General features: G+C 38.4%; 1 protein-coding gene across 1 annotated transcript; it reads left to right on the top strand.

Moving 5' to 3' along the window:
- The first annotated feature begins 377 nt into the window (after window positions 1–377).
- Window positions 378–1,313, top strand: LOC129515011 (olfactory receptor 56-like). The gene has a single exon (XM_055333711.1). The coding sequence runs from the start codon at window positions 378–380 to the stop codon at window positions 1,311–1,313; it is 936 nt and encodes a 311-aa protein (XP_055189686.1).
- Window positions 1,314–20,898: the final 19,585 nt, after the last annotated feature.

Raw genomic sequence — 20,898 nt, 5'->3', positions numbered from 1 at the left:
GTCATATACTTTTATAAGGTTCAAGTAGGGCAGTGAGATAGCATAAGAGTGGAGAGGGGATGGGGTCTCTTAGAAAACACATAGACATGAGGAGAGGAGTAGTATTCCCTCTGAGCAACTGCTATTAGAAGCAATTTAGACATTAACTGTCCCAAATGGTGCCAATTTGTTCTGTGAATAAAGAGGATAGATGGGGGCATGAGATAGTCTACTTAGTCATGAAATTTGTTAAAATGCTATAATTTGCAGAAATATCACAGCCTGCTGATGCTGATAAGAGTAATAAAGAGCCTAGGGGAACATAATCCAATAAATCTTTGTGATTTTTCTAAATCTGGCTTGTTCCTAGGGTCGATTACTTCTAACAAGATAAAGACATGGATAAAAGAAATGAGTCTTCAAGTACAGATTTTATCCTCTTGGGCCTCTTCCCTGGTATAAAACACATCAACCTCCTTGTCTCTGTCATCCTTCTGATCTACACTGTGGCTCTCACCACAAATTCCATCCTTATACTTCTGATCTGGGTGGATTCTCACCTCCATACACCCATGTACTTTCTGCTTAGCCAACTGGCTCTCATGGACCTGACATTGATCTCTAGCACTGTACCCAAGATGGCAAGTGATTTCTTCTCAGTGAAGAGGAATATATCACAGGTGGCCTGTGGTACTCAGATATTTTTCTTCCTGACTGTAGGAATTGCTGAGTGTATTATCATAACCCTTATGGCCTTTGACCGTTATGTGGCCATCTGCAACCCTCTGAGATATACCCTGATCATGAGCCAGAAAGTATGTCTGCAAATGGCTACTGTCTCCTGGGCTGGAGGTGCCCTTATATCACTCATGCACACAGCATATGCTATGCATTTCCCCATCTGTGGTTCCAGAGAGATTTCCCATTTCCTCTGCGAGGTCATGGCTATCCTAAAATTGGCCTGTGAGGACATCTCTGCCTATGAGAAGGCTGTAGTAATGACAAGCATTGTGGTGCTCCTCATCCCTTTGTCCTTTATCCTGTCTTCTTATGCTCTCATCTTCCTTTCTGTCCTCCGCATGAACTCCCTGGAGAGCAGGAATAAAGCCCTGGCCACATGTTCTTCCCACCTGACTGTGGTGAGCCTCTACTTTGGTCCAGCAATGCTGGTTTACATGAGGCCCAGTTCTTACCACAGTCCCAAGCTGGACCAGGTTCTCTTTATGCTTGGTGCCATCCTCACCCCCATGATGAACCCCCTTATATATAGTCTGAGGAACAAGGAGGTAGTGGGTGTTCTGAGAAACATGTTGGGACGCCTAACCTCACATTAGACCATAAGATGAATGTCAGTTACTATCTATCTCTATTTCAGTCTAAGTCAGTCTTGCTTAGTCTTACTCTAGTCAGGTCCTAGTTCTGATCTTTCCATGCTTCAAATTGCAATGGGACCACTGGCTTTAGGGATTCAGTTTATATATACAAAAATCTGGTGAAATATACTTCTCATGTTTCTTTGAGAATGTTAAACCCACATTCTCAGATTGTGAGCCTCCAGGAGTTAGGCACTCCAGGGTTGATGATGATTGATGGTGGTGATGATGGTGGTGGTAGATGTGATGATAGTGTAGTTGGAGTGCTGGTACTTAAGTTATTGGAAATAGTGATGGTAATGATGATGATGTTCCTTTTCAGCAAAAAAGGAACTGGTTAATGATACCTTTTTTCAACTACAAAGGGCAGGTATGTCAATTTTGATCCTCGAAAGAGGCCAATCACCACAGAAAGTCTATGGATGGTCCATTTTCCATAGATCCATAAGTTAAGATAAGAATTAAATTGCTTTCTTGGCTTCCAATCTTTTAAATGAATAGACTATATTATATACCCTAAAAAAGTCAATTAATTTATTCTATTTTAAATATTCTTTCTTCTATTTAAAATTTAAATTATTTTATGAAATTTCCCAATTATTGAAAAGAATCTATATAAGCAAGACTATTTTTTGTTTCAACTCTTTATTTTTAAGAATAGATAATTATATTAGATGATGGAAATAGTTATTTGGAGGCTTAATCATTGGAATGAATTTTATTTTTTTTCATTTCTAGTGACTTTCTGCTACTTAATGTCAAAAGAATAAATACTCACATTTTAGCATAAGGGGAAATAGAATGAATGAAGCTGACCCTATAAATGTGGAAGTATTCCTGTCCTAACATCTGACAGTATGAACACAAATAGACTTTAATAGAACCTAAACTATTTAATAATTTACTAGTACATTCATCATATTTTAATTGTACTGGTTGGGTGACTGAGGTAACACAATGTAAACTTATTTATATACAATTATTTAACCTCCAGAAAGAAAAGTGAGGAATAAATGTACCTGGAGAAAAATTTGAAAATTAGAAAGTGATCCCTAAATCTCTAGGGGAAACAATAAAGATTATTAATTTTTAAATCTGAAATGTGTTGAGGATTATATGAAATATTTTGATCTACAAAATGGATAAGTAACAAAGTTTTAGGATATTCCTCCTATAAATGATTAATATAAATTATTTGTGCAAGGAAGAAATGTATGTATCAATTGAAGTGTAGGGCAGAGTGGGTTGGAGATAAGTATAAAAAATATATCTTTAATTTTAAGATTTTTTTTTAATTTTAAGTGATCTCTACATCCAGTGTTGTGTTAAAACTTACAACCTTGAGATCAAGAGTTACATGCCTTACCTACTGAGACAGCCAGACACCGCTAAACCAGAAATTTTTTGTAGTGATTGAGTGAGCACATATGCAAGGATGTGAGCTTTAGCATGTAAACATTACTCAGTGATCAGGTTTCAGTGTTTCTATTTATTATTTTTTAGCATTTCTATTTCTAACAATAAAGCTGAGTTCCTTGCACTTCAGTTTTCTTTCCAATATAAGCATTATTTCACACTAAATAAAACAAGAGAGGCAGTGTTTTATAAATGTCCTACCCAAAAAGTTAAATATCTACTCAAATTGGCCATTCTGCTTCAATTTGTTTCAGCAAAGTGGTATCACAGTTTTGGAAAAGTCGTATGTCTTATAGGAAAACAACTATTATGTCTCATTAACTACCTAAAGTACTTTAGTTCATCCCAACAACCATTATGACAGAGTTCCCTTCCACAACTTGGATGAAGTAGTAGGAGTCCACTTGGATGGGACTTGAGCTGAAAAAGGAAGTGAGATCCATAGTTCTTGTTTGCTTTAAGCGTCTGGTGGCTTCACACAAAGTTGTATAAGTACCCTCTTTTTCCATGCATGAATAAAATGGGGCTTTAATACATTGACATTATTGACAGATAATAAATGAGAATGGTTGGGAAGAGAAAATCCTCAGGTAAACTTCTCATTCATTTGCTCTCCATTGCAGATGTCACACTAATTGTCAATAGAAATTTGGTAAATGCAAAGCATGCTCAACTGAACTCAGCATTAGGAAAAAATACTAGGCAGCTCAGCACCTCTAAGAAGTCCATTACCTTGTCCAATTTCTCCTTATGGAGACCAAAGCTATGTAGCAGAAACCAGTTCTGTCTCATACAATTGGAAACATTTCTCTAGAAATGCCTAAAAAGAGAAGATAAAGTTATGTAGCACGATCACATTCCCCAAATATATGAAAAGAAACAAAATGAGACACTTTAAAAGACAAAATGTAAAGTGATGTAAAGAATTGTGACAGCGTGAGGGTAAGGGAGAATGGGAAAACACCTCCTCCCTCTTCGTAGATTGGGATTTCATTGATGAGAAAACTTGTAACATCTCTAATATACACTTAAGCATCACTAAAACAAAAACTGCTTTTCCTAGATGATCTAAATTGCCACTGGTCCCTTATTGGCCTCTTCATTTGAAATAAGCAATTAGATAACTTACATCTTCACTATCAAACAGCATCTCATTACTAAATACAGTAAATAATTCCTAAATTTTAACTAATTATTCTAACCTCATTTCAGTTCATTTATTTGAATTTTTCTCTCATTAATGAGTTAGATGCTACCTCTTTGGCCATTTTATTATACTTTAACCATCCTACCTCTTCAAACTCACAGATAGTTTTGCCATATTTTTTTAAGTGTGATTACAACTTGATTGCCTTGGTTTGGGTTCCCATTATTATTCTTATAGGATGTGAAGACTCCATAAATATTTTCATCCTGATTGTTCCCTCTTGGCCTTTGAGGAATCTTTCATTAGTAACTCTGAAAGTGAACGGGCTTAATGACCCCATCAAATGGCACAGGGTGTCAAACTGGATAAAAAAAGCAGGAGCCATCTATTTGCTGTCTACCAGAGACTCATGTTAGACAAAAGGACAACTCCAGCCTGAAAAATAAAAGGTTGGAGAATCATTTACCATTCAAATGGTCCTCAAAAGAAAGCAGGGGTAGCCATCCTTATATCAGATAAACTAAAATTAACCATGAAGACTGTAGTGAGAGATGAAGGAGGACTCTATATCATGCTTAAAGGATCTATCCAACAAGAGGACTTAACAGTCCTCAATATATATGCCCCGAATGTGGGAGCTGCCAAATATATCAATCAAATAATAACCAAAGTTAAGACATACTTAGAAAGAATTAAGAAGATAGACAAACCATTAGCCAGCCTTATTAAAAAGAAGAGAGAGAAGACTCAAATTAATAAAATCATGAATGAGAAAGGAGAGATCACTACCAACACCAAGGAAATACATACGATTTTAAAAACATTATGAACAGCTCTACACCAATAAATTAGGCAATCAAGAAGAAATGGATGCATTTCTGGAGTGCCACAATATACCAAAACTGGAACAGGAAGAAATAGAAAACCTGAACAGGCCAATAACCAGGGAGGAAATTGAAACAGTCATAAAAAAACTCCCAAGACACAAAAGACCAGGGCCAGATGGCTTCCCAGGGGAATTCTATCAAACGTTTAAAGAAGAAACCATACCTATTCTGCTAAAGCTGTTTGGAAAGATAGAAAGAGATGGAGTACTTCCAAATTCATTCTATGAAGCCAGCATCACCTTAATTCCAAAACCAGACAAAGACCCCACCAAAAAGGATAATTACAGACCAATATCACTGATGAAAATGGATGCAAAAATTCTCAACAAGATACTAGCCAATAGGATCCACAGTACATTAAGATTATTCACCATGACCAAGTAGGATTTATTCCTGGGACACAAGGCTGGTTCAACACTTGTAAAACAATATGATTCAAAATATCAGCAAGAGAAAAACCAAGAACCATATGATCCTCTCATTACATGCAGAGAAAGCATTTGACAAAATACAGCATCCATTCCTGATCAAAACTCTTCAGAGTGTAGGGATAGAGGGAACATTCCTCAACATCTTAAAAGCCATCTATGAAAAGCCCACAGCAAATATCATTCTCAATGAGGAAGCTCTTGGGGCCTTTCCCCTAAGATCAGGAACAAGACAGGGATGTCCACTCTCACCACTGCTATTCAACATAGTACTGGAAGTCCTAGCCTCAGCAATCAGACAATAAAAAGACATTAAAGGCATTCAAATTGGCAAAGAAGAAGTCAAACTCTCCCTCTTTGCCAATGACATGATACTCTACCTAGAAAACCCTAAAGACTCCACCCCAAGATTACTAAAACTCATACAGCAATTTGGCAGTGTGGCAAGATACAAAATCAATGCCCAGAAATCAATGGCATTTCTATACACTAACAATGAGACTGAAGAAAGAGAAATTAAGGAGTCAATCCCATTACAATTGCACCCAAAAGCATAAGATACTTAGGAATAAACCTAACCAAAGAGGTAAAGGATCTGTACCCTGAAAACTATAGAACACTTCTGAAAGAAATGGAGGAAGACACAAAGAGATGGAAAAATATTCCATGCTCATGGATTGGCAGAATTAATATTGTGAAAATGCCAATGTTACCCAGGGCAATGTACACGTTTAATGCAATCCCTATCAAAATACCATGGACTTTCTTCAGAGAGTTAGAACAAATTATTTTAAGATTTGTGTGGAATCAGAAAAGACCCCAAATAGTCAGGGGAATTTTAAAAAAGAAAACCATAGCAGGGGGCATCACAATGCCAGATTTCAGGTTGTACCACAGAGCTGTGGTCATCAAGACAGTGTGGTACTTGCACAAAAACAGACACATAGATCAATGGAACAGAATAGAGAATCCAGAAGTGGACCCTCAACTTTATGGCCAACTAATATTCCATAAAGGAGGAAAGACTATCCACTGGAAGAAAGACAGTGTCTTCAATAAATGGTGCTGGGAAAATTGCACATCCACATGCAGAAGAATGAAACTAGACCACTCTCTTGCACCATACACAGAGATAAACTCAAAATGGATGAAAGACCTAAATGTGAGACAAGATTCTATCAAAGTCCTAGAAGAGAACACAGGCAACATCCTTTTTGATCTCAGCCACAGTAACTTCTTGCAAGATACATCCACAATGGCAAAAGAAACAAAAGCAAAAATGAACTATTGGGACTTCATCAAGATAAGAAGCTTTTGCACAGCAAAGGATACAGTCAACAAAATAAAAGACAACCTACAGAATGGGAGAAGATATTTGCAAATGACGTATCAGATAAGGGCTAGTTTCCAAGATCTATAAAGAAGTTATTAAACTCAACAGTAAAGAAACAAACAATCCAATCATGAATTGGGCCAAAGACATGAACAGAAATCTCACAGAGGAAGACATTGACATGTCCAACAAGCACATGAGAAAATGCTCCACATCACTTGCCATCAGGGAAATACAAATCAAAACCACAATGAGATCCCACCTCACACCAGTGAGAATGGGGAAAATTAACAAGGCTGGAAACCACAAATGTTGGAGAGGATGCGGAGAAAGGACACACCTCTTACACTGTTGGTGGGAATGTGAAATGTTGCAGACACTCTGGAAAACTGTGTGGAGGTTCCTCAAAGAGTTAAAAATAGACATGCCTTATGACCCAGCAATTGCACTGTTAGGGATTTACCCCAAAGATACAGATGCAATGAAACGCCAAGACACCTGCTCCCGATGTTTCTAGCAGCCATGTCCACAATAGCCAAACTGTGGAAGGCGCCTCGGTGTCCATCGAAAGGTGAATGGATAAAGAAGATGTGGTCTATGTATACAATGGAATATTACTCAGCCATTAGAAATGACAAATACCCACCATTTGCTTCTACGTGGATGGACCTGGAGGGTATTATGCTGAGTGAAGTAAGTCAATCGGATAAGGACAAACATTATATGTTCTCAGTCATTTGGGGAAAATAGATAATAGTGAAAGGGAATAGAAGGGAAGGGAGAAGAAATGTGTGGGAAATATCAGAAAGGGAGACAGAACATGAAGACTCCTAACTCTGGGAAACAAACTAGGGGTGGTGGAATGGGAGGAGGGCAGTGCTGGCGGTGAATGGGTGATGGGCACTGAGGGGGGCACTTGACGGGATGAGCCCTGGGTGTTATTCTGTATGTTGGCAAATTGAACACCAATAAATATAAATTTATTATTGAAAATAATAATAATAATAACAAAAAGAAATAAAGTGTTGTGAACAGAACTTATTTGAATGTTCATTGAATAAAGTTTTATATTTTTAGAGATCTTATGAAATGATATTTTTTTTTCTTACTCTAAAGAAAACAACCAAGTGTTTACACTTTATCTTTTTTTAAAAATTTTTATCTTTTTGGAGGTTTTTTGTTTAAATTTTATTATCAGTCATTTAGTTATTAAAACTAATTTTTCATACCTAATATTAATCCATTTCCATATTTATAGTTATGGGTATAGATAAGCAGTCCAAGCAATTTACTCCTTTTATTGGAATTTCAGAACTGAAATAATATTCCTGACCTCCAGAATGCTTCTTTGTCCTATCTTACTTCCATTCTTACTAAGCAATATAAATTCTGAGGTAACCTTTTTTTTTCTTTAAGATTTTATTTATTTATTCATGAGAGACACACGGAGAGAGGAGGAGACATAGGCAGAGGGTGAAGCAGGATCCCTGTGATGAGCTTGATGCAGGACTTGACCCCAGGACCCCGGGATCACAACGTGAACTGAAGGCAGATGCTCAAACACTGAACCACCCAGTGCCCCTACAAGCTAACTTTCTAATGCTGGATATATACTGCACTACAAGCTGAATGATTCCAACTATGTGGATATATGATATTATGAAAAAAATATCAATCAATTGAATGAATCCTTTTTAACTTCATCTTTACTTCACGGCATTGTACATCCAGAGCTGCCCAGATATGTTTCCTCCAATTTAATCTAACACTAGGTGACTTTCTTCTGAAGATTTGACACTAGAATTGCTCAGATTTTTTTTTTTTTTTTGAGAGACAACGACAGGGTGAGAAAGAGCACACCCTCAGTGGAGGAGGGGCAGAGAGAGAAGGAGAAAAAGAATTTAAGCAGCTTCCACACCCAGCACAGAGCCCAGTGAAGTACTCAATCTTATAACCATGGGATCATGAGCTGAAATCAAGTATTAGATACTTAACTGACTGAGCCACCCAGGCGCCCCTGGAATTTCTCAGAATTACCCATTTGACACCAGCAACAAGATGCAAATAAAAGCCATTTGAGTTACAGTGACAGAGCCACCAATATGCTGTCATTATTGATGCTTCTTTGCATTCAGTAACCCATCAAGTATGAATCAAAGTGTAGGCAGCCACATTCAGTCTTCTTTATTCTGTCAGTTGAATCTATCCTCATGTTGGAACTTGAGAGTCTGATATTTCTGTCATGTCTGAACTGTTCTCACTAATATCAAAACTATGTTACCATGTTCTTGGGGTATTGATCACCAGGCTTTCAATCCAAATTTCTGTGTTCACTAAACCAAGCAACTACTTAATAATGATAAACAAAATGGAATTTTCCATACATTCAAAATGTTGCACACATTTGACTATCGCTAATAGAGTCAGAAGTGAAAGGTGTATGTTAACAAAATGGAAAAGTTTTGCAAGAATCTACAAAAACACAGATTTTCCTTTTCGTAAACACACTTTTTTTTTCTTTTCTATATGCTTTTAGGTAAAGTCAGTGAAGTGTAAGACATAGAACCAGGAAATAAACTAGTCAATGCAGACTTCATTTTCCAGAACTATTCTCTAAGGAATTCTTTGTTTCCTCATTTCCACACATCTTCTATCCAAGATGTCTTTATCACTAGAAAAACAGTCCTAATTCGCTTTCACACAAACTGCCTCCCCTTCCCTGCCATAGCTTCATCCATCACAGTTTCCAAGCAACCTTCAACTTCTCAAAGTAGAGGAAGCACTCAAAAACAGACTGTATAACTCATATTTTCTTTTATTTCATATGCTACTAAATGTTTCCTCTTAACTTGTCTATCATCTGAATGATTCCTGGCTTACTGTCAGGTCTTGGTGAAAGTTCACTGAGTTCTAGGTTATAGTTGGCTTGTTTTCCCTAAAGTTCGTGGCATATGCCACACATTCCACAACCAGTATTCTGGAGCTGGTTCATACTGAACCAAGAGACCCAAGTCATAAAGACCCAAGTGTTAAATTTTCAGTAATTTTGAAAGTTGATTGTTAAAGAATTAGTAGCTTAAAATTGGCCATGGTAGAAGTATTTAAACTGTGGGCACTAACAGATACTATCAGCCAGGGCTTTTGTTTGTTTGTTTCATTTTAGGAAATATTTTGAGAGCTAATTGACCAACATATAGCTGCCTGTATCTATGCCTTTAAAGAGAGGCATTATTTTTTCTATGAAATGAGTGCCCCTCTGAAATTCACTTTTCAAGGTAACTCTAATGGAAAAATTTGAAGTTTAAAGTTTTGTGTTTCTTTTATATTTATTTATATATTTTTCATTTTTTAATGATTAATTAGTTGTGTATAACATTCAGTGCCCATCATATCACATGTCTTCCTTAATGCCCATTGCCAAATTATACTTCATTTTCCTACCAAATCCACAAGTTTGCCACCCACACCAAGCAGAGGAACATAATGCTGCCTAATTGTTCTAACTATCAGTATTCTGAGACCTTCCTTTTGCCTAGCCCCTGATAAACATCTAACCACAAAACCACCCATCTCCAGAGGGAAAACAACGTATTTTCTCTTTAGTAATATAATCACCTCTATGCTGATACCTCTCTATTGTCTAAACACACACACACACACACACACAACAAGGAGCTGCTAATTATGAAGAGTATTAAACAATACATTTATTTTATTTTATTTTTAATTCATTTATTTCATAAGATTTATTTACTTATTTATTTACGTGTGTGTGTGTGTGAGAGAGAGAGAGAGAGAGCAAGCAGAAGCTGGGGGAAAGGAGCAGAGGCAGAAGAAGCAGCAGATTCTCCACTAAGTAGGGAACCCAATGCAGTGCTGGATCCCAGGACCCTGAGATCATGACCTGAACTGAAGACAGACCGTTAACTGACTCAGCCACCTATGTGCCCCTAAATAATACATTTAAACAAAACATTTGTTAAAAACTATAAACGTGGGGATCCCTGGGTGGTGCAGCGGTTTAGCACCTGCCTTTGGCCCAGGGCGCGATCCTGGAGACCCAGGATCAAGTCCCACGTCGGGCTCCCAGTGCATGGAGCCTGCTTCTCCCTCTGCCTGTGTCTCTGCCTCTCTCCTCTCTCTCTCTCTCTCCTCTCTCTCTCTCTCTCTCTCTCTCTTTCTCTCTCTCTGTGTGTGACTATCATAAATAAATAAATTTTTTTTAAAAAAACTATAAACCTGCAACAGGAAGTAAGATGACGAGTATTATAAGGGACATCATAATAAAAATCGCTTAAAATCAGTGATAAAAGACAATCTTAAAACATTGAGAAAGAAGAAAAACAGATTATGTATAGAACCAAAGGAGTAAGAATAACAGGAGACATCAAAAGCAATGCAATCCAACAGGTAATGGACAGATATCTTCAGATTATGCAAAGAAAAACATACCAACCAAGAATTATATATGCAGTAAAAACATCTCAAAATGAAGGTAAAAGAATGTTAGCAAAAATGGCAAAGTGAGAACTCCTGAAAATATATGTCACTTATATAAAAACAATATAAACATTAATAAATTTTCCAGAACCAACTTTTTCAGAATTCTGGAAATTAAGAAAGGATTTCAGCAGTCTGGAGATGATTTGTTCAATAAAAAAAGACTGAATCCTGTGAAATTAGTGAACATTGTGGCCTTTTAACTTGTCTGTCCCTATTCTCCCTTCTCCTTGAAAACCAATAGCCTGCAATGATGGTGTGAAACAGGAACTGGGCAGCCATTGGAGGGACAAGACAAAGTTGGATATCTTTCAAAGCCCCATCCCCAGACAACTCTCATTATTTAATTGGCTTAATGATTTCCTGGAAAACTCCTTTAGCAAGATTTTATTTATTATTATTGTTGTTGTTGTTGTTGTTGTTTTAAATTTGACTCAGCAATCATCCAATACAAATAGGCCTCAAGAGAATTTGGAGGAAACAAAAATAAAGATAATTGTTGAACATCCAGGCTTGCAAGAACGATATATAACTGTTGGGAGGGAGAAGGTATTTGTTATCTAAAACAGTTAAAAAGAAAATACTGGGAATGAGATATCCATACCAGATTTTGAAAACCTCTAACAAATTCCTGGGAATTATGAAGACCCTGTGCACTCACAAGGTTATGCACCCTCACAGAACTATGTTCATGCTCAGGAATGACATGAGAAGGCCCACATCCAATAATGAGGGTCAATATAAGCAGGAAGTGAAGGCTGGAGTGGATTTGTCCATTGTCATAAAGGCATGTCCCATCATATAAACTTAGGTCCGACAAAGCCTGGGAGACTTATTAGTTGCAAACACTTAAAGAAAACCTTATAATACATTAGCTGGCCAGTGATCACTCTGAGCAGGGGTATCATTGGCTACATATGACAAACAGACTTTATAATATTAATTTTAAAAATCACTAAAACAAATGACAATATCAACTGTGATAACAAACTCTAGGGACAAGGAAAGATATGATTTCCAATGATATCATACTGTGTTATTTATAATGTCCAATTCTCAACCAAAATTATTAATTATGAAAAGAAATAAGGAGGTATGACCCATTCACAGGGGAAAAATCTACAGAAGTATCTCTGAGGAAGTCCTATTTTTGGACTTACACGACAAATAAATTTAGGTAAGCTGTCTTAAATACGTTAAAAGAACTAAAGATGTTACCCAGGGCAATTTACACATTTAATGCAATCCCTATCAAAATGCCATAGTGAAGGGGAATATAAGGGAAGGGAGAAGAAATGTGTGGGAGATATCAGAAAGGGACACAGAACATAAAGACTTCTAACTCTGGGAAATGAACTAGGGGTAGTGGATGGGGAGGAGGGCGGGGGGTGGGGGTGAATGGGTGATGGGCACGGAGGGGGACACTTGACGGGATGAGCACTGGGTGTTATTCTGTATGTTGGTAAATTGAACACCAATAAAAATTAATTTATAAAAAAAAAGCCATGGACTTTCTTCAGAGAGTTAGAACAAATTATTTTAAGATTTGTGTGGAATCAGAAAAGACCCCGAATAGCCAGGGGAATTTTAAAAAAGAAAACCATATCTAGGGGCATCACAATGCCAGATTTCAGGTTGTACTACAAAGCTGTGGTCATCAAGACTGTGTGGTACTGGCACAAAAACAGACACATAGATCAATGGAACAGAATAGAGAACCCAGAAGTGGATCCTGAACTTTATGGTCAACTAATATTCTATAAAGGAGGAAAGACTATCCACTGGAAGACAGTCTCTTCAATAAATGGTGCTGGGAAAATTGCACATCCACATGAAGAAGAATGAAACTAGACCACTCTCTTGCACCATACACAAAGATAAACTCAAAATGGATGAAAGATCTAAATGTGAGACAAGATTCCATCAAAATCCTAGAGGAGAACATAGGCAACACCCTTTTTGAACTCAGCCACAGTAACTTCTTGCAAAATACATCCACGAAGGCAAAGGAAACAAAAGCACAAATGAACTATTGGGACTTCATCAAGATAAGAAGCTTTTGCACAGCAAAGGATACACTCACAAAATAAAAGACAACCTACAGAATGGGAGAAGATATTTGCAAATGACGTATCAGATAAGGGCTAGTTTCCAAGATCTATAAAGAAGTTATTAAACTCAACAGCAAAGAAACAAACAATGCAATCATGAATTGGGCCAAAGACATGAAGAGAAACCTCACAGAGGAAGACATAGACATGGCCAACATGCACATGAGAAAATGCTCTGCATCACTTGCCATCAAGGAAATACAAACCAAAACCACACCAGTGAGAATGGGGAAAATTAACAAGGCAGGAAACCACAAATGTTGGAGAGGATGCGGAGAAAAGGGAACCCTCTTACACTGTTAGTGGGAATGTGAACTGGTGCATCCACTCTGGAAAACCGTTTGGAGGTTCCTCAAAAAGTTAAAAATAGACCTGCCCTACGACCCAGCAATTGCACTGTTAGGGATTTACCCCAAAGATGTAGATGCAATGAAACGCCAGGACACCTGCACCCCGATGTTTCTAGCAGCCATGTCCACAATAGCCAAACTGTGGAAGTAGCCTCCGTGTCCATCGAAAGATAAATGGATAAAGAAGATGTGGTCTATGTATACAATGGAATATTACTCAGCCATTAGAAATGACAAATACCCACCATTTGCTTCAACGTGGATGGAACTGGAGGGTATTATGCTGAGTGAAATGAGTCAATCGGAGAAGGACAAACATTATATGTTCTCATTCATTTGGGGAATATAAATAATAGTGAAAGGGAATGAATATAAGAGAAGGGAGAAGAAATGTATGGGGAATACCAGAAAGGGAGACAGAACATAAAGACTCCTAACTCTGGGAAAGGAACTAGGGGTGGTGGAAGGGGCGGAGGGTGGGGGTGGGGGTGAATGAGTGACGGGCACTGAGGGGGGCACCTGACAGGATGAGCACTGGGTGTTATTCTGTATGTTGGCATATTGAACACCAATAAAAAATAAATTTATTATTAAAAAAGAACTAAAAGTAGTCATGTATTAAAAACTACATAACAGTATGAGAATGATATCTGACCAAAGAAATATCAGCTGTGCCCTCGGCAGATGGCAACACATGTCACCCATCAAAGGGTGGCTATTTTGTCCTGCAGAAGTTACATGACATAGGACTCCAAGGTGGTGGGGGTCCTCCCTCCTTTTCCTTCTCCTAACAAACCATTTTTCCCACTTGTCCTTGCAAACTCTCTTTGAAGAAAATTCCTGGTTTGTGGCATCACCCCTAGGCCTCAGTCACTCTGCTAGAAATGACATTGAAACACACACCCAGATGTTGTGAACAATGACACCAATGAGGAAGAGCTTGTATAGCCTCGGGGAGACAGTGAGCCCCATGTGTTAGATGTGAAAGAGTTCATCAACAACATTCTGTCCTGGATGGTGTGAAAGTTTAATGAGGTGAGAGAAGTTTGCCATGGGTAGATATCAGGGGCCAAATCAGGAAAGGATGAGTAGGTCACATTCAGGATGCATAGAGTAAAAATAAAGTCAGACAAGCAGCTGTAGATGGAACAGAACAGGATATACAGACAGAGCTGTCCAGTTCTCAGCAAGAAAGAGAAACAAAAAAGAATGATCTAAAGAGCACCAGAAAGGATGGAAGGATACATGTACCCTTAGATGTTGGAAGATATCTTTGCCTTGCTTAAAATACTCTAGCTCCATCCATGTCTTCATAGATGGCAAAGTTGCATTCTTTTATGGGTGAGTAATACTCCATTGCATATATATATATCCTTTATCCATTCATCACTCAATGGATATTTGGGTATTTCCATAGTTTCGCTATTGTTGATAATGATGTTATTAATATCATATTTCATGGTTCCCAGCTGAATTAAGTCAGTCAGAGAAAGGCAAACAACTTATAATTTCGCTGATATGTGGAATTTAAGAAACAAAACAGATGAACATACAGGAAGGAAAAAAATAAGATAGAGAGGCAAACCATAAATGACTCTTAACTCTAGTGAACAAACTGAGGATTGATGAAGTGAGGTGGCTGGGGGGATGGGCCAAATGGGTGATGGGCTTTAAGGAGGGCACAGGATGTGATAAGCACTGGGTATTGCACGTAAGTGATAAATCACTGAATTCTATAACTGAAATCAATATTACATTATATGTTAACTAACTAGAATTTAAATTAAAACAAGAAACAAGAAACAAGAAAATGTAACCTTACAAATGGTGAGAAAGATTGTTCATGTGGAAGAAAGAATATGGATGTGGCAAAACAACAAGAAAGACTAGGTTATACATTTTCCACATCATGAATCCTAGGTAAATGTTACGTCTTGAGAATATGTTGTTAAAATCAATATCTGGTATTTCATGGCCCTTAACACAGAGAGTCAGTAATCTCCTACCATGTGCTGCCAAGAGGGGCCAGGTAGTGTCCCAAACAGTGTGGTGACTCAGAAGGAATCCACCAATACCTGATTGAATAAATAAAATTCCTTATCATCCCAGTGAGCTCAAACCTTCATATTTAATAGTAACCATAATAATAATAAAATGGACTGATAATTTAAAATGATATACAATTTTACATCTGCTCTTCCCTTCCACATTCATTCCATGGTAGTCAAAGCTTCAGGCAATATCCAGAGAACAGAGATGTTAAAACTCAGCAATTTTATCACCAAGTCATATTTATTCTTCATTTTGTGAGGGAAGCAGTTGCATCAAGAGCTACTAACACATTGCTTATATCACAGTTCCTGGGATCCTTCTGCAGCCATGCCTTGGCCACTCCTCTGGCCTCACCCTGGCCATGCCTCAGCCACACCCTGGCTGAGCAACCACAGAGAGGCCGGGGCCTCCACAGAGCCTAGAGGGGACCTGAAAGGACCTCTTCCTACTAGCCGGGTTGCAGGAGTCTGCAGCATTCATTGCACTGCAAGCTCAGTCCTGAGGGGCGCAGATGCCCCTGTGGCTCCTGCTTGCAGAGGCACAAAGCCTCTCTCCACCCCAGGATGTTGGCTCCTCTTCTTTTCCAAATTTCCCTTCATTTTCGAAACATGGATAAATAATATTTTTTTTCCTGAAAACTTCATGGATGCAGTGGAAATTAATAGCTGAAACTATTACATCCTTTAATGTTACATTTTTATTATGAATTTTATTATTTCTTATGAAAGCTAGCAAAGCACACAATTTATATTAGAATTAATTATATTCTTCTATTCATTATACCTTAATCATTTGTAAATATTTGCATCAGAAAAAAGCAAATGAACGATAAGTGTCATACATAATTATTTTAACAATCAGGCAAGATGGCAGAATAGGGTCCCCAAATCACCTATCCCCACCAAATTACCTAGATACCTTCCAAATCATCCTGAAAACCTATGAATTTGGCCTGAGATTTAAAGAGAAAACAGCTGGAAAATTACAGAGAGAAGTGTTTGAGCTTCTAACAAGGTAGGAAGAGGGGAAAAATAAAAAAGAATGAAGTCGGGAAGGGGTCCCAGCGAGGAGCTGGGCTAAGGCCAGGCAGCTAGAGCCTCTGGGATAGGAAAGCTCATTCCTAGAAAAGCAGGAACTTTAAAAATCCACACCAGATTCCTCCCAGATGGAAAGGCACTTGGAAGGGAAACAAGGGAGAACTGCAGGAGGGGCAGCTTCCAGTCTCCCAGAGTCATTAACAGAGGAAGTGCGCCCAGGGGAGAGTGCACCACAGACTCTGGGCCAAACTCGGTAAAGGGCTGGAGCACTCGCCCGGCGGGGCCTTGGGAGAAGCACGGGCAGCAGCTCCAGATGGAGGAGGCTGTGCCATGCTGCCTTCAGAGCTGTGGCCCCAAGAACGTTATTCCAGCAGCACAGCCCTGAATCCCAGGGCACCAAGTAGACACATGCCAGGAACCCATGCTACCCCCAGGACAGGCAGAGGTGGGGAGGGCACAGGACAGTGAGGACTCTCCTGCTGCTGGGCACCCACAAGCTGTGCAGATCAGTGTCCCCCAACCCCGGAGCAGCGAGTCCAGTGTGGACTGGGAGACTGAGGTAGTTACTGCGGGAGCTGACTCCAGAGCTGGAGAACTAGCCACCACCAGTGTTGTTGTTCCTCCTGGTGTCACCCTGTGCCTGGGATAGAGCAGGGTTGCCAGGAAACAGGGGTCTTACAGGATAAAGAGCTCCCACTGAGCAGTGCACATACCTGATAATCAACAAAGCAGGCCCCTCCCCCAGAATACCAGCTGAAAGGAGAGGGGGAGAGCAAGTTCTTAGCTGAGCAGCACAGGAAAGCTCCAGGGGAAATTGAGGGATTTACTTATATAGAACCAGAGGATATCTCTCCTTGGTTTGTTTGTTTGTTTGTTTGTTTGTTTGTTTCTTCGTTTTCTTTCTTTTTTTCCTTTTTCCAGTACAAATAGTTTTTAACCACTCTGCACTGAACAAAAATGACTAGAAAAAAGAACTCACGAAAGAAGAAAGATTCAGAAACAGTACTCTCTGCCACAGAGTTACAATATTTGGATTGCAATTCAATGTCAGAAAGCAAATTCAGAAGCACAATTATAAAGCTACTGGTGGCTCTGAAAAAAAGCATAAAAGATGCAAGAGACTTCATGACTGCTGATTTTAGATCTAATCATGCCGAATTAAAAATCAGTTAAGTGAGATGCAATCCAAACTGGAGGTCCTAATGACAAGGGTTAATGAGGTAGGAAAATGAGTAAGTGACATAGAAGACAAGTTGATGGCAAGGAAGGAAGCAGAGGAACAAAAGAGAAAAACAATTAAAAGACCATGAGGAAAGGTTAAGGGAAATAAATGACAGCCTTAGAAGAAAAAAATCTACATTTAATTGGGGTTCCAGAGGGTGCCGAAAGAGACAGAGGATCAGAAAGTGTATTTGAACAAATCACAGTTGAGAACTTCCCTAATTTGGGGAGGGAAAACAACATTCAGATCCAGGAGATAGAGAGGTTCCCCCCTAAAATCAATAATAACTGTTCAACACCTTGACATTTAATAGTGAAGCTTAAAAATTCCAAAGATAAAGAGAAAATCCTTAAAGTAGAAAGAGACAAGAGACCCCTAAATTATATGGGGAAAATATTATGATAACAGCAGACCTCTCCACAGAGACTAGGCAGTCCAGAAAGGGCTGGCAGGATATATTCAGTGTCCTAAATGAGAAGAACATGCAGCCAAGAATACTTAATCCAGCAAGGCTCTCATTCAAAATGGAAGGAGAGATAAAGAGCTTCCAAGACAGGCAGGAACTGAAAGAATATGTGACCTCCAAACCAGCTCTGCAAGAAATTTTAAGGGGGACTCTGTAAAAGAAAGAGGAAGTACAAGGAAACAATCCAAAAAAACAGGGACTGAATAGGTATTATGATGACACTAAATTCATCTCTTTCCATAGTAACTCTGAACGTGAATGGGCTTAATGATCTCATCAAAAGATGCAGGGTTTCAGATTGGATAAAAAAGCAAGACCCACCTATCTGCTGTCTACAAGAGATTCATTTTAGATCTAAGGACACAGACATCCTGAAAAAAAAAAAAGGTTGGAGAATAATTTACCGTTCAAATGGTCCTCAAAAGAAAGCAGGGGTAGCATCCTCATATCAGATAAATGATAGTTTGTCCCAAAAACTGTAGTATGAGATGAAAAGGGACACCATATCATACTTAACGGATCTATCCAACAAGAGGACCTAACAGTCATGAATATTTATGCCCCAAATGTGGGATCTACCAAGTATATCAATCAATTAATAACCAAAGTTAAGACATACTTAAATAAAAATACACTAATACTGGGAGACTTCAACATGGTACTTTCTGCAAATGACAGATCTTTTAAGCACAACATCACCAAAGAAATAAGAGCTTTAAATGTTACGCTGACCAAAGGATTTCACACATATTTGCAGAACTTAACATCCAAATGCAACTGAATACACATTCTTCTCAAGTGCACATGGAACTTTTTCCAGAATAGATCACATACTGGGTCACAAATCTGGTCTCAATTGATATCAAAAGATTGCTTTGCCCCCTGCATATTTTCAGAACATAATGCTTTGAAACTAGAACTCAATCACAAGCAGAAATTTGGAAGAAACTCAAACACATGGAGGTAAAAGACCAACCTGGTAAAAGATGAAAAGGTCAACCAGGAAACTGAGAAGAATTAAAAAGATTCATGGAAACTTTGAGAATGAAGATAAAAACGTTTAAAATCTTTGGTTTACAGCAAAAGCAGTTCTGAGATCTAAATACATTGTAATATAGGCATCCCTCCAAAAATTGGAAAAAAAAACCTCAAATAAACAAGCTAATGTTGCACCTAAAGGAACCAGAGAAAGAACATCAAATAAAACCTACACCAACAGAAGAGAGTTAATAAAGATTCATGCAGAACTCAATGAAAGAGAGTTCAGAAGAACTGTAGAACACATCAACAAAACCAGGAGTTGGTTCCTTGAAAGAATTAATAGATAGATAAACCATTAGCCAGCCTTATTAAAAACAAAAAAGACTCAAATTAATAAAATCACCAGTGAAAAAGGAGACATCACATCCAATACCAAGAAAATAGAAACAATTTTAAAAAAACATATTATGAGCAGCTATATACAAAAAATTAGGCAATCTAGAAGAAATGGACGTATTCCTGGAAAACCACAAACTACCAAAACTAGAACAGGAAGAAATAGAAACCTAAACAGGCCAATAACCAGGGAGGAAATTGAAGCAGTCATCAAAAACCTCCCAAGACACAAAAGTCCAGGGCCAGATGGCTTCCCAGGGGAAATCTATCAAATGTTTAAAGAAGAAACCATACCATACATATTCTACTAAAGCTGTTCATAATCATAGAAAGAGATGGAATATTTCCAAACTCGTTCTATGAGGCCAGCATCACCTTAATTCCAAAACCAGAGATAAACCCCATGAAAAGTGAAAATTATAGACCAATACCCGTGATGAACACAGATGCAAAAATTCTCAATAAGATACTAGCCAATAGGATCCAACAATATATTAAGAAGATTATTCACCATGACCAAGTGAGATTTATCCCTGGGATGCAAGGCTAGTTCAACACTCGTAAAGCAATCAATGTGATAGACCATATCAGAATGGGTGAAGACATCTTCAAATGATATATAAGATAAAAGGATAGTGTCCAAGATCTATAAAGAACTTATTAAACTCAACAGCAAAGAAACAAACAATGCAATCATGAAATGGGCCAAAGACATGAACAGAAATTTCACAGAGGAAGACATAAACATGGCCAACAAGCACATGAGAAAATGCTCCGCATCACTTGCCATCTGGTAAATATAAGTCAAAACCCAATGAGATACCACCTCACACCATGAGAATGGTAAAAATTAACCAGACAGGAAACAACAAATGTTGGAGAGGATGCGGAGAAAGGGGAACCCTCTTGCACTGTTGGTGGGAATGGGAACTGGTGCAGCCACTCTGGAAAACTGTGTGGAGGTTCCTCAAAGAATTAAAAATAGACCTGCCCTAAGACCCAGCCATTGCACTGCTCAGGATTTACCCCAAAGATATAGATGCAGTGAAATGGCAGGACATCTGCATCCCAATGTTTCTAGCAGCAATGTCCACAATAGCCAAACTGTGGAAGGAGCCTCGGTGTCCATCGAAAGATGAATGGATAAAGAAGATGTGGTTTATGTATACAATGGAATATTACTCAGCCATTAGAAACGACAAATACCCACCATTTACTTC

Source organism: Nyctereutes procyonoides, unplaced genomic scaffold, assembly GCF_905146905.1.
Source record: "Nyctereutes procyonoides isolate TBG_1078 unplaced genomic scaffold, NYPRO_anot_genome, whole genome shotgun sequence".
Lineage (NCBI taxonomy): Eukaryota > Metazoa > Chordata > Mammalia > Carnivora > Canidae > Nyctereutes > Nyctereutes procyonoides.
The sequence above is the reverse complement of the archived record's forward strand: the minus strand, read 5'-3'. Positions and strand labels throughout refer to the sequence as shown.

Bases quoted from the DNA above. Each gene is read 5' to 3' on its own strand.
- LOC129515011 (XM_055333711.1), top strand. From the start codon at position 378: ATGGATAAAAGAAATGAGTCTTCAAGTACAGATTTTATCCTCTTGGGC.